At 41.9% G+C, this 12,280-nt stretch overlaps 1 protein-coding gene across 1 annotated transcript in view; it reads right to left on the bottom strand.

Annotated features, from left to right (window-relative positions):
• Window positions 1–2,098: 2,098 nt before the first annotated feature.
• The window catches only part of RGS7 (regulator of G protein signaling 7), a 222,274-nt gene continuing 212,092 nt past the window's right edge, over window positions 2,099–12,280 (bottom strand). Inside the window, exon 17 of the mRNA XM_079333394.1 lies at window positions 2,099–2,939. Within this exon, the coding sequence (XP_079189520.1) occupies window positions 2,778–2,939 (162 nt within the window). The 3' untranslated portion in view covers window positions 2,099–2,777. The remainder of the gene's footprint in view (window positions 2,940–12,280) is intronic.

Raw genomic sequence — 12,280 nt, 5'->3', positions numbered from 1 at the left:
AATTTCCCGTGGCTTATAGGTCGAGGACCTGATGCTCCACAGTGTTTTTCATGGTTTAGATATTTGATGCCACAGGTATTTGTTTTATAGAGCTGGCTTCCAAAATCAATTAAAACCAAGGAACAAACTTGTTTTCATTAGTGCAGGGCACTTGCTAGATCACCTTTGCAAAGATGAAACTTTCTGTCTGAAGGCTGGATACCCTCCAGGGCATCATCAGCTTTTAAGAGCATGAACAAAATCCATGTGTTCACCAGAAGGAATTCAGCTGGCATATGACTTGCCCCATCTCCTCATTGGGCTGTCTGGTATCTAGCTGGGGTGTAGTTCTGCCACCGAGTTAAAACACAGTCTTGACAGGATTTCTGGACTTCTGTTTTGGAGGTAGATATGGAAAAGAGGAATGAACTTTTGTTGGAGGGGGGTGGGGTGGAGCTTCTTGCAGCACAAACAAATTTGAACTTTTTATAGAGTAAGAACATTGATATCCAGGATGTTGAAAATCAAAACCATTTTGCTGTTATTACACAGACCTCTATTTTTTCCTTCCATATTTTTATTTTTGTGTGGAAACCTATTTGCACTTCTCAGCCAAATCTTTACCAAAGATTTCAACAGGCTAAGATTTCAAGCCTTGCTGGCCAGTGTTAGCACAAATGTGATGGCTGTTACTATGATTACATCTATGGAGAACTGGTGCTTAGAGAAAATAACAGTTTACTGGCATCTCTTCTAGTGAAGTTTTGAGATTCAAGTATCAAGAATTTAGACATGTATTGAACTCACTGTGCCAGCACAAATAATCTCTTGACACATGACTGCAGCCACAGAAATCAGTGCCAGTACGGCTTTCTCAAATTCGAAAGGACTGACCACTTCCTCTCACTGTTACAAAACCCTGTGCAGGAATGTAAAACAGATACTACAGCACATGACAGCACAGGAATGGATGTCTGTCACACCAAACTCTTGACAAATGTGTTTTTCTTCATCTGGCTTCACCTTGTGCTAATCTAATAGGCATCCTATGGAGTGGCATCTTTGGCAAGTGGTACCTTGGAAGTACTGTAGAATCCATAAAGTTGAAGCTTGGGAACTTAAGGAGAGCTGTGCTGTAATTTCTAGCTCTGAGGAATGGTCTTTCTTACCTTTTCAGATCCATCTCCTCCGTCACTTACCTTTTCCAAAAATGCAAGGCTGTGAGAGTCCTTCAGCTGTAACAAGAACAGGTATCTTTGCATCCTCTCAGGATGAAGTAGCTAGACTCAAAAGAAGCATTTTCTCTGTGTGTGCTTTAGTGAAAAGGTGTAAAAGAAGTCAAGAGAGCAGACTTGTGTTTGCAGAATAGCAGAACTGATGCTCCAGGTGTGGTTAGTGCCAGTGGGACAGAATGGGCTCCATCCTGGGAACTGCCCAATCTTGATAGGTACCCATTACTCCAGTTCTCAGATGGAAATTGTGCTGCCAAAGATTCAGTAGACCTAAGTTTAGAAATCCTACTAATACACCCACGAGTCATTTTTGCTTCTTCTCCTCCTCACTTCCCTCCTGTTCTTGTTGAGCCCAAATATCAACAGTTAAAGTAGGCATTTGGTGTAATGTAAAATGTAAAGTGAATTGGCAACAGCATTAATCTGAAATGCAGATATGTGAGGATACATTTAGAGAGAGATAATGTCTTTAATATATTTTAGCTGCAGCTGGAACATAAGTGTGTGTGGAAGAAACAATACTTTCAACTCATCTTGCCAGACTTCCAGTGCTGTGCTGGCAATAGGGCAGCAAGTGTCAGCCTGGGGCTGGAGGCTGTGTTCATGCCTCTGGGATCACCTGGGAAATGAAAATCACTATTTCTGTGCTGGTGTAGATGTAACTCATATGCACTTGATCAGTACTTTGCAGGGGAGCCAGAGAGAGCACGTGTAGGAAGAGGCAGTGAGGGTACATGGCAGCTGTGGCCAAGCAGTGCTCTCCTTTCCAGGCCAAGCACTCCAAGCCAAAGTAACCACAAACAGGTGACCTGGCCTTTGAAAATCAATAGTATCACCATCCCCATGTCTTCCAGGTACAAAGAGCACTTATAAAAACAGCTTTCACTGGATCATATTGCTCAGTTCAGTTTACTTTTTAGCATCAAGATCTTGTTTAAATGGTGCATATATATCAATAACAGTTAAAGAGAATTCATTCATTACCAAATTTTAGTCTCATCTAACCTGAAAATTCCCATTCTAATTCTACCTGTATTTTGGGTAGAATTGTTGTCAAAATATTATCTGAACATAGAAACTTCAAAAGATTTAAACTGCTATTGTGACTGTCCTGTATGCAATAGAAAAAAATATATTGTTACTGCAGAGGAAAATGACTTGTTACATGCTTCTTACATAGTATCTTTATTAAACATTTGGACAGATATGCATCCATTTATTATATAAGTAATCTGTGGGTTCTTAGTTGTCAAATGCTGGTTGAAAGTTCACAAGAGCAGGCTTTCTGTGAACTTTCTGTATTTGTAAGTTCAGTCACTGCATTAAATCCTGAGCCTATTGCCTGTTTAGCAGCACTTTGCACTGTACCTCAGTGGCTAAAGCTTGGAGCTTTGCATCTGAATATTTCAAAACCTCTGACCAGCTTGATTGGAGTTTGTTTTTCTTCTTAAATAACGCAAGTTGTTCTGGAAAGAACTTATAATCACAATTACCTGGTGGCCAAATTCTTGGCCACTAACATACCAAGCTCCACTACCACTAACAGAGGTTTCATTGGAGCAAAGCCTATTGCAGCATTTTGTAGTTGTTAGAAAAAAAGTGTTCTTTGTGCGTGCTGTAGTTCAGAGCTGTAAGGTCTTTGTGAATGGTTACTCTCAAAGCGCTACACAGGTTCCCCGGCTCAAGGTGGCTCCTGGCTCCTCGGAAAAAGGAATGTGGGGTTCCAGCCTGGGAGGAGAGAAATAAGTGACAAAGGAGCATCCCTGGGCTAGGCAGGACAGGTCTGCTCAGTGCAGTTCTGCAGCCTGGACAGTCAGTGCTCAGCTGGTTCAGAAGGAAGAAAGGTGAGTGCTGACCCCAGTAAACAGTGCGCGTCCACGAATCCAAGTCATCAATCACACTAAAAGCTCCTCCAGCCCTATTTGTCAGAGCAAAAAGGATTTTCAGATTATAAAACCAGGAGTCACTGTGTGGTCACCTAACCACATAATTTAGGACACAGAACATCCTTGAATTTGTTCCAGTTTAAACTTGAGTAAATCTTTTAGATTAAAAAAACCCAAGAACATCTATTCTCGATTTAAAAATTGCTAATGGTAGAAAAGCCACAATAACCTCTTGCAATCCACACCAGCAGCTAAGTATTTCCCTGGTGAAATGTGTAGCCTTTTCATCCTGTGCATTTGTCCAGCTTCAGCCACCAGATCTTTTTATATCTTTTCTTGCTAGATTGGAATAGTATTAGTCCTGGAGTAAATACTTACCATCTACAACCAAAATCCTTTATATTTTCTTGGTATGGTTAAATGATGGCACACCTACCACTTCTATCCAAAGACACTTTCCAGTCTTTTGGTTGGCCTCAGAGCAATCTTTAAGAGTGCCTGAAGCAAACTCTGTACTTCAGAGCTCAACACACTACAGAGGAAATCAGGCCTCCATGCCAAAAATGCATATTCCCAGGGGTTGCATTAGTTTCTGACCAGTTTTGTTGCTGTCCCTGGGCATGAACCAGCATATCCAGTTTAATCCCATTGACCCCTAGTGAGGTGTTCTCCCTACAGCACCCACAGCTCCTACATTTTCTCTGCACCTAACTTCACCTTTGCCCACCAGGTAAATGACTATTGCTCAGTCATACAACATCAAATGACCCAACACTTCAAAATTTTGCCTCTAAAGTTCCTTCAGTCCTCATTTTAAATGGAGAAATCTGATAATGTTTGTAATAATTGTAAGATTTTAAGTGATGATTTTATGCTTTCATTACTAATAGTAAAATTTGTACCATAATTTTTCAGGACACTGTCAGAAGCAAGGCTGCTCACTGCTGAACTGTTCAACTGCAGAAATATCAGCCAGTGTCATTGGTAGTCTGCATACCTTCACTTCCCTGAAGTAACACATTATTATTCACTTCATGTCCAAAGTATTATATAAAGTTACTGTGCTGCATTTTCAGCTCAGAGAGGTCTCTCTCAAATTATGTAAGGAAGGACAACAAGTGCAAGTAATTTTCTGTGCTCTTATCATGCCTTTCAGGTAAGAACAGCAAGTTATTGATTAATAAGCTCCATGAACTAATTAAAGTAATATATTCTGCAGGTACCAATTCATATAACATATGTAGGTGAAATGAAAGCCACAGCAAATAAAAATAAAAGTTTCACAAGAATTTAGTGACAGGCCATGAAGAGGATGAGGACTGTGGGAGAAAAAGGGAAGCAACTCTCTTGTGCTTTGCTTTATTCAGAAAGACAAATTAACTTTTTTTATTAAAATGGTTGATACTTAACCTTGGCTCTGCATGTCAGCTCCACTACTTTTCCCTCTTTTAAATGCTGAGCATCTTTTGATATGTTTGATAAGTCTCTATTAATCCATTCCCCTCAGAGTGCTAAAAAGACACATATCATATAGGACAAAATTGCACAGCTCTCCTTCCACATGGACCTTGGCAAAAATAACCAGCTGCAAACAAGCAGGGATGCAGATTTTCCATGATTCATGCTGCAAAACCTACCATAGGCTGTGGGACTGTTCTACAGAATTTCAGCCTTCACAGGAAAAAAAAAATGCTACCAGGCGGCCTGATGGTGAGGGAAGTCTTCCCAAACAGGAACTGAACATGAATCAAGTCAGGATGACTCAGATTGTTTTTGTGATTCTGCAGAGAGACAATCTGAGATAATAGCTGGGTTGTGTGAACTATTGCTATAATTTATTGCAATAAAAATTCAAAATACGACTTACTATGGTGAATTGTTTTTTTATTTTCTCTCTATATGTCAAAAGCACAGTAATATTTAGATTTCTAGCCTTTCAGTACGAATAAACACATATAAAAATATATTTAAAAGTCCTCTGTATGCTTCATAGCAAGTATGCAAATTATCATCTTAACAAACGTAGCAACATCCCTTTTGTGTGCCTGGTGAAGTGATAAGGAGACAGTAATGTGCAGCAGCAAGATGGAGTTATGATGGGAGGTAGCCAGTCTTAGGACATCAAGGGATTTATAATTCTGTCGTTACATGTTGAAACTTGAAGTTTATGACAGAGCTTTCTAGGTGGTGGTGGGGAGGGGGGGGGGGGGGGGGAAGGGAAGAATGACAGAAAAAATAAGCCTGGGCCTTTGCTTGAATATATAAATTAGGTTTGTGCTGCTTTGGATTCAAAGAAAGAAAGAAAAATGGTCTATGAAAGAAAAATGGTGTTTCTCAACGACAAGGGTACTGTAGGCAGCACAAAGTATCAGTGCAAGTAAAGGACATCTCTGCTGTTTGTGTGTTGTACACACAGGTTAAGTAAATGGTTTTAATTAAACCAAACAGGTCCCATGACTCAAGGTGAGAAAAATTCTTCTTTAGTGCTGTTCTCCATCCTTTGCCAGAAAGCTGTTCCCAATTGAAACTATATTTATCCGTTATTTACCAGTTTAGTCAGCTGAGGACAAGTTGTTCTGAAAATGTTTGTTTAAATCGGCCAGCCAGGCATCAACAAGAAAAAGAAGAGGAGTGGAAAGAAAAACCAGTATGGAAACACATCTGAAATTCCAAGGAAAACCTTTCTGTTGACACTATCAGGATACAGCCAAGATCTGCAGTCAACAGAGAATGATGATTTCTAAAATAAGGGAAAGAGAATAGAGACTGTAAAGAAAGAAAAGGCAGAGAAAGGAAAACAGAGGGAACTTCCTAGATTCCCATTTTAAAAAGGGGAGGGGGAAATGGAGATTCAGCTGAAAATAAGCAATGGAAGGGAATGAAAATAAAGATGTCAGACATTGGCCTTGTTTGCAAATTTTCCTGAACAGATAGAGGCACAGGCTGGTTTCAGTATGCATAGGATATTGAAATATCTGGAAAATTCGGAGAGATTATTCATGTCTGGAGCTTTGGGAAGATCACATCTGGTAGTAAAGAAAAGATTTATATTTAATTTTAAATTAAATTGAGATGATTGGGGAATTTTTGTTATGCAATTTTATTTGGGGGGGTCCACCCTCTTAGAGAATGTTTTAATTTGCAATTTTTACCCTGACAAAACAATTTTTGTAGGGCACAGTGGGTGTAGCGAGTATTTATCAGCAATGACCATGAAAGGACAAACACCATTTAGTGAGCCTTATAGGATTCAGGAGGGACAGAATCTAAGTTTAACCACAAAGAAAGCCAACTTGTTAAGAAATGTGTCTGAAACAAAATGACTAGTAAATCCTCCAAAAATCAGTCTTTGCAGGGGGAGTAAATGTGGAAGGCATATTGTCTTCTTAATCCAGAACAGACTGACGCATCTTTTGAAGAACAAACTGAAATTCTTTCTAAACTATGAAATCTTGAAGGGAGACCAGGCATGAATTTACCAGCCAGTAAAAAGGTCCTTTAGCCGCTTTCCTCTTGTCCCAGCCAGACCTCCACATGCTGCTCCCTCGTCTGTTTTTTAAATAGTAACATCCAAATATGTAGCCAGTAGAGAGATTGGTGGATGACCAACAGATGGGTAGTTGGTAGACAGAGGCCTCTTAGTTTGTTTCTCCCATAGTTTTCTGGTTTGCAGTATCTTTATTTTCCTTATCACATCTCCCCATCTATCCTTTTTGAGTCGGCTTCCAGTGCAATGAATGGGTTCAATTTTTAATATACCTTACATACATAATCATAACTTTCCCTGTGGACACGGGCAAAGAGCTTGCAGTCTTGACAACTACATCATAAATGATCGAAGCATGTGCTGTTGATGCCCCAGCTAGCAGAAGAACACAGGCCTCCAATATTTTCAGAGTTTACTACATAAGATGACCTTGTTACCTCAGTCGTACGAGCATGGGTCAGGACAGCAATGAGCCATAAATACACAATAAATATCCGTCGTATGATCTAATTCTTCATGGCCACCACTTCCTGCAGTACATTCAGGTACCAGTGTTCTCATGTGTTGCAGCATCCTCCTCACTTTCCTGTGTTTGCCCATGTTGTGGTGTGCCTCTTCCAAGACCCTGTTGCTGCTACCAATGCCCTCCTCAGGTATTTCCCCTCCTGTGTGCACACAGGCTGATTCTCCAGAACAGTGTATTGGTCTTTCCCCTTCCATGTACACACAAAAGTATTCTTAGCATAAAACCAAAGACTAATTTTGTCCAAAATTCTCCAGGTGCTTCAGAAATGCCATATGGAGAACCAAACTGCCAAAAGCAGCCATTGATGATGGACAAATTGTCACTAAGCTGTTCGTTTTCCTGGAGTGGAACTGAATTTTCAACCACATTACACCATTACTTCCCAAGCAGCAAAAGACCCATATAGAATTGCACAAAATGTCATATAAAAGCCTTATTACCAAGGGGAAAGTACAGTTGGTAACAATGTTTCAAATAGTTATGCTTCAAAAGCACCAGTCTGTAGTTCAAAACTCTGGAAGCTCTCTCGATATGAGCAGATCTTCCCTTCTTCAGCAGCAGTTGAGCCAGGTTTTGAGCCAGCAGTGTTTCCAAACAAATTAGTACTAGTAGAAATAATAGTAGTAATACTGCCCGCCCCTTTCCATGACTGGAAGGATTTGGAAAGCAATCTTCCAGCAGAGCTGTGCCAGTTGCACACAGAACAGGCAGATGCAGAGAACATCTGTTTCTAAGGATGTGCCAGCAGTGCAGGCACTGTGACATCAAATGCCAGCATATGAAAAGGCACCAGGAAACTTGCTGTAGGATTCTGTGGGGGGTGAACATTGTCCCTCCTGTGACAAGAGACAGGACTGTTCAGTCTGTGTCACAGAAGCAACAGGCATCCTCCATCCTGGTGTTCTTTGCTGCTCCTCCACACACACTGCAGCACAGTCATGCACATTCACCTCTACAAGTACCAGGTCACCAGTGACTAATAAGAGTTTCTTAAATCTTGATGATTAATGGTTTTACATTCTCAAAGAGGAATTCTGTGTCCACCGCACATTTTTAATTGTCATGTCTGTTTCTATAAAGCTGGGAGGATAGACTAACAAAAATCACCTGGGGTGATGAAGGGCTTTGATTAAGGGCTCCCCAAACTCAGCTTAGAACTAGCTATTAGTATCCAAACAGGTGCCTATACAAACCAGGTTGGAGCAAAACAGAAGCACCACGTTTCTCTGAGCTGAGCTGTGCCCTCCCCTCTCTCAGCTGAACACAGCACTGTCTCAGGCACCACCAGCTCAGCAAGGATGCAGCTCCAGATGCCGTGGTGGTGTGGACGACAGCAGGGCATGCTCTCATTTCTTCATCTCAGATGCATCACGCAAGCTGGAGCCCAGAGGCCAGCTCAGCTCAGAACTATGGTGCACTACTGAGAGCCTTCCTCACTCCCTGTGGAAGCCAGTTCTGCTCCAAGCTGTGGGAAAACCACAAGCAGACCCCATGATTTAGGTTTTTACTGCCTGCCCAGTCACATCATCAGACTACCTCATTTTTAGCAAATGGTCTATACATCAGTGAATTCTCCAGATATTAAAAGACTATCCTTCAGCCTGCTACACCACCTCTGAATGTGACCCCCCACCTAGACTGCAGCCCTTCAAGTTATCCTCCATTTGTTTGTTGGTGTGCTCCCTTAGATCTGCAGATCGCTTTGATTATTTGAACATCTGGAAGTTGTCACATGCCTTTTCTGACCGTGACCATCTGAAATATTACCCAGCAGGACTTGAGGGGAGACACAGTAAGGAAACAAAAACATCCTACTCATAAGAACATGTGGCAGGAATTATCAAATGACACCATCCCAAAGGGCAGTGCTATATATCCAAGCAAAGACAAACTTTCTCCCCATCCCCTAAAGCCAGGGAAATTTTCCCCATAATATCAGCTCCAGACATAAAACAGTATTACATAGAAATACCTAAAGGATTTTTCATTAAACATTATGTTATTAAGGTTAGTTGTCTATTACTAATAGAGAGAAAATATTTCTTTCATCCTCTGGCTTTCAAAACTGGAGAGCATATCCTCCTTATACATGATTCTCAACAGGAAAACCTCCCCAAAATGGTTCAGTGCCTGAGGTCATTAGGGTGCCTATTCCTGGTTTGCCTTACAGGCAGAGTGCAGGTTCTTTGTTAAAGCTGGAATGGGATATATAAAAAATGGGATTAAAAGAGGCTGAAAAAGTGAGTCAGAGTTTCTCAGCAATTCCATCAGAGGCAGTAGGGGGCTCTGGAGAAGAGGAGGAAAACCAAAATCAATGCAGCTATGCAGATTTAAGCCCAGGAAAATCAAGCACAGCTTTTAGATTTGGTTTCTCATTCTTAACAAGTACAGAAATGAACAAATTAAGAACAAATGAAGTGTGGAGAGCAATACAGACCATACTGCTGCAGTCTGGCAGTTGTTAACCAGTTATATTTTAGTCTTTGTCAAGAGGTTCTCCGTAAAATAAGAAGTAGACAGCAACGGGTTTCCTTCTGAGCAGCTTGTTTGCTTATAGATCATAGGTCCAAAATCTCATTGCCCTGGAGGAAAACAGGAACAACCACATGTTCCCATGCATTACTTCCCTTCCCTGTGGGCAGCCAGGTGGAAGGGGAGCAGTCTTTGTTGGAGACATGATACTAGTGGAAGTGGAACTGCTTTTTCCATTAGTCCTCAGCCTCTGCATGTCTCTGGAGCTGAATCAAACCTTGGTGTACTGGCTTTGCACCGTGGCTGTCACTATTTCTTTTTCCTTTGGGGGTACTTTATATTTGGTTGCACAGCACTCTGAGTTTTTTCTTCTGCTTACTGAAGCAAATTTTGGACAAACCAAATATATCTTGGTAAAACCCCAACATGCTAGAAGGAACTCATGTAGTACAGCGACAATGGCTCCCAGGAATCCTCTTAAAAGCAGGTGGCCTCCTCTGATGTAACCTGACAAAAGTCTTCCATGTTCTCTCTGTTGGTGTATGACAAAAGGTGGCTCGTTTGTCCCCCGGCCAGGGGAGGGGACAGGGGGCGCTGGTGTGAGCACAGCCAGAGAGGCGCGGGGTGCTGCTGTGCCTGGGCTGAACAGCATCCCTGTGCTGCAGCAGCATCCCTGGCAGAGCCAGCATCCCTGGCAGAACCAGCATCCCTGTGCCTCACAGCATCCCCGGCAGAGCCAGCACCTCTGGCAGAGTCAGCATCCCCGTGCCACACTGCATCCCCGGCAGAGCCAGCACCTCTGGCAGAGCCAGCATCCCTGTGCCACACTGCATCCCCGGCAGAGCCAGCACCTCTGGCAGAGCCAGCATCCCCGTGCCACACTGCATCCCCGGCAGAGCCAGCATCCCCGTGCGCGGTTCCTTTGCGCTCCCGCAGGTGTCACTGCCGCCCCGCACCGCACCGGCCCCGCCCGAGCCGCTCTCTCCCGGCAAAGGCTCCGGGCGCTGGCGCTGCCAGGGCTGCCCGCGATTGCTGCCCGGCCGCTGCCAGCATCACCGCAGCCTCGGTGGAGGAGTAATACCGGCTTTGTTTGTTCCCGATGGATATCGATCACTTGTCAACACGTACATCAGCAAGACTCCAGGTGAAAGAAAACCGAAAATGTCAAATAGAAAAAAGTGGTATATGATCACGTCAGGACTACGGGAGGAAAAAGGAAGAGAAAAAAAAAATCACCGGGCTTTTGATAATACCAAACTTGTTTGCTCTACTGCGGTAAAAAAAAAAAAAAAAAAAAAAAAAAAAAAAAAAAAAATAAAATAAAAAAAAAAAAAAAACCAAAAAAAATTGCTTTCACTTTTTCACTTCTCTTCTTTGTTTCTGATTTCATGCCCTATTTAGTTTTCTCAAATAATGGGTTATAATGAATACCAAAATAGTCCCATCCAGTAAATTTCTCTAACGAATATTTTTTGTAGCAAGCATTACACAATTCATAGTAGCACCATTCAGATTACACATTTTTTCTTAGCAGGGAACTGCAGCAGCAGTGCAGCAGATCAGTGCTGATACACTGGCCATGCTGGTCCTACCATGTCAGTACCTATAAAACAGAATGTAGGACTATGCAGGGAATGGAATTGCTAAAAAAGCCATTTCTGTGTTGCATGAAGGACTGATGCTGACTGCTGAAGATGGATTTTCTCTGGTAGAGCTGCTGCAGCATGCACAAGATGGCAAGCCTCAATAATGTGGAGTAATGACCTGCATCCCAGTGCAGAACCTCTCAGGAGCTGAAAAGGATGAAGCTTGTGCAGGCAGCATCAGATGTCTTCATCACATTAAGCATGGAAAGGTTTTCTCTTGTCTCCTCTTTTTTTTTTTTTTTTTTCCTCTCCACCTCCTCCCCCCACAATGCTATTAGGGTAACATATTCAAAACCTTATTTAGATGTAAAATAAAAGCAGCTGCTTTGGTTATTTTTATCACTCCCTCCTCTCTCTCATACTCCTTGAAGTCTTCTGGCCTGTAAACCCTTGCCTTTTTCTTTCTTATTAAAAGACACCAAATAATCAAAGCCACTCCACTTAATCCATGCTTTTTGTGGGAAGAGGTTGTCTTCAAAAGCTTTCCAGAGACAAAGGTGCATTCCCAGCACATGCTGTGGTCTGGGGTGAGAGAAGAATCAGGAGAAATCCAAACCATCTTTCAAAAAACAACCCCAAACCCACACTACTACCCACCCTACTGTACCAAAGAGATTCCACCACTGACATCCAGCTAGCCAGCACAATTTTAGGAACTAAGAGTAACTGTAGTTTAAAGCCAGTCTTAAAGGTTTCACATCTCTTATTTCAGTGGAAGTATGCTTTGGGGCAGGAAAAAAGAGTACTCCTTGCAGAAGTGAATCCTAAAGCACAGTTTTAATACAGCAATGAGGTTTGAGAGAGTATTTTTCTGCTGTTCCACTTGTCTTTGACCAGCAGAAGAAGAGATATCTAAAATTCATATCTTCCTTTTTTGTTTTTTTTTAGTTGGTCTGGGGTGGGGATGTGTCTTTTTTTTTCTCAATATCACAAGTATACAGAAAAGGTATTGGTGATATTGGTCTGTATGATGGGAATTTCACTGGGAAGAAGCCCTTTGGAACAAAGTGAAAGTCTGGTATTTCAAGTTTCTCATTACAGAACAAAAATTA

Source organism: Erithacus rubecula (genome assembly GCF_903797595.1).
Source record: "Erithacus rubecula genome assembly, chromosome: 2".
NCBI classification, from domain to species: domain Eukaryota; kingdom Metazoa; phylum Chordata; class Aves; order Passeriformes; family Muscicapidae; genus Erithacus; species Erithacus rubecula.
This window is presented reverse-complemented; position numbering and strand designations above follow the sequence as displayed.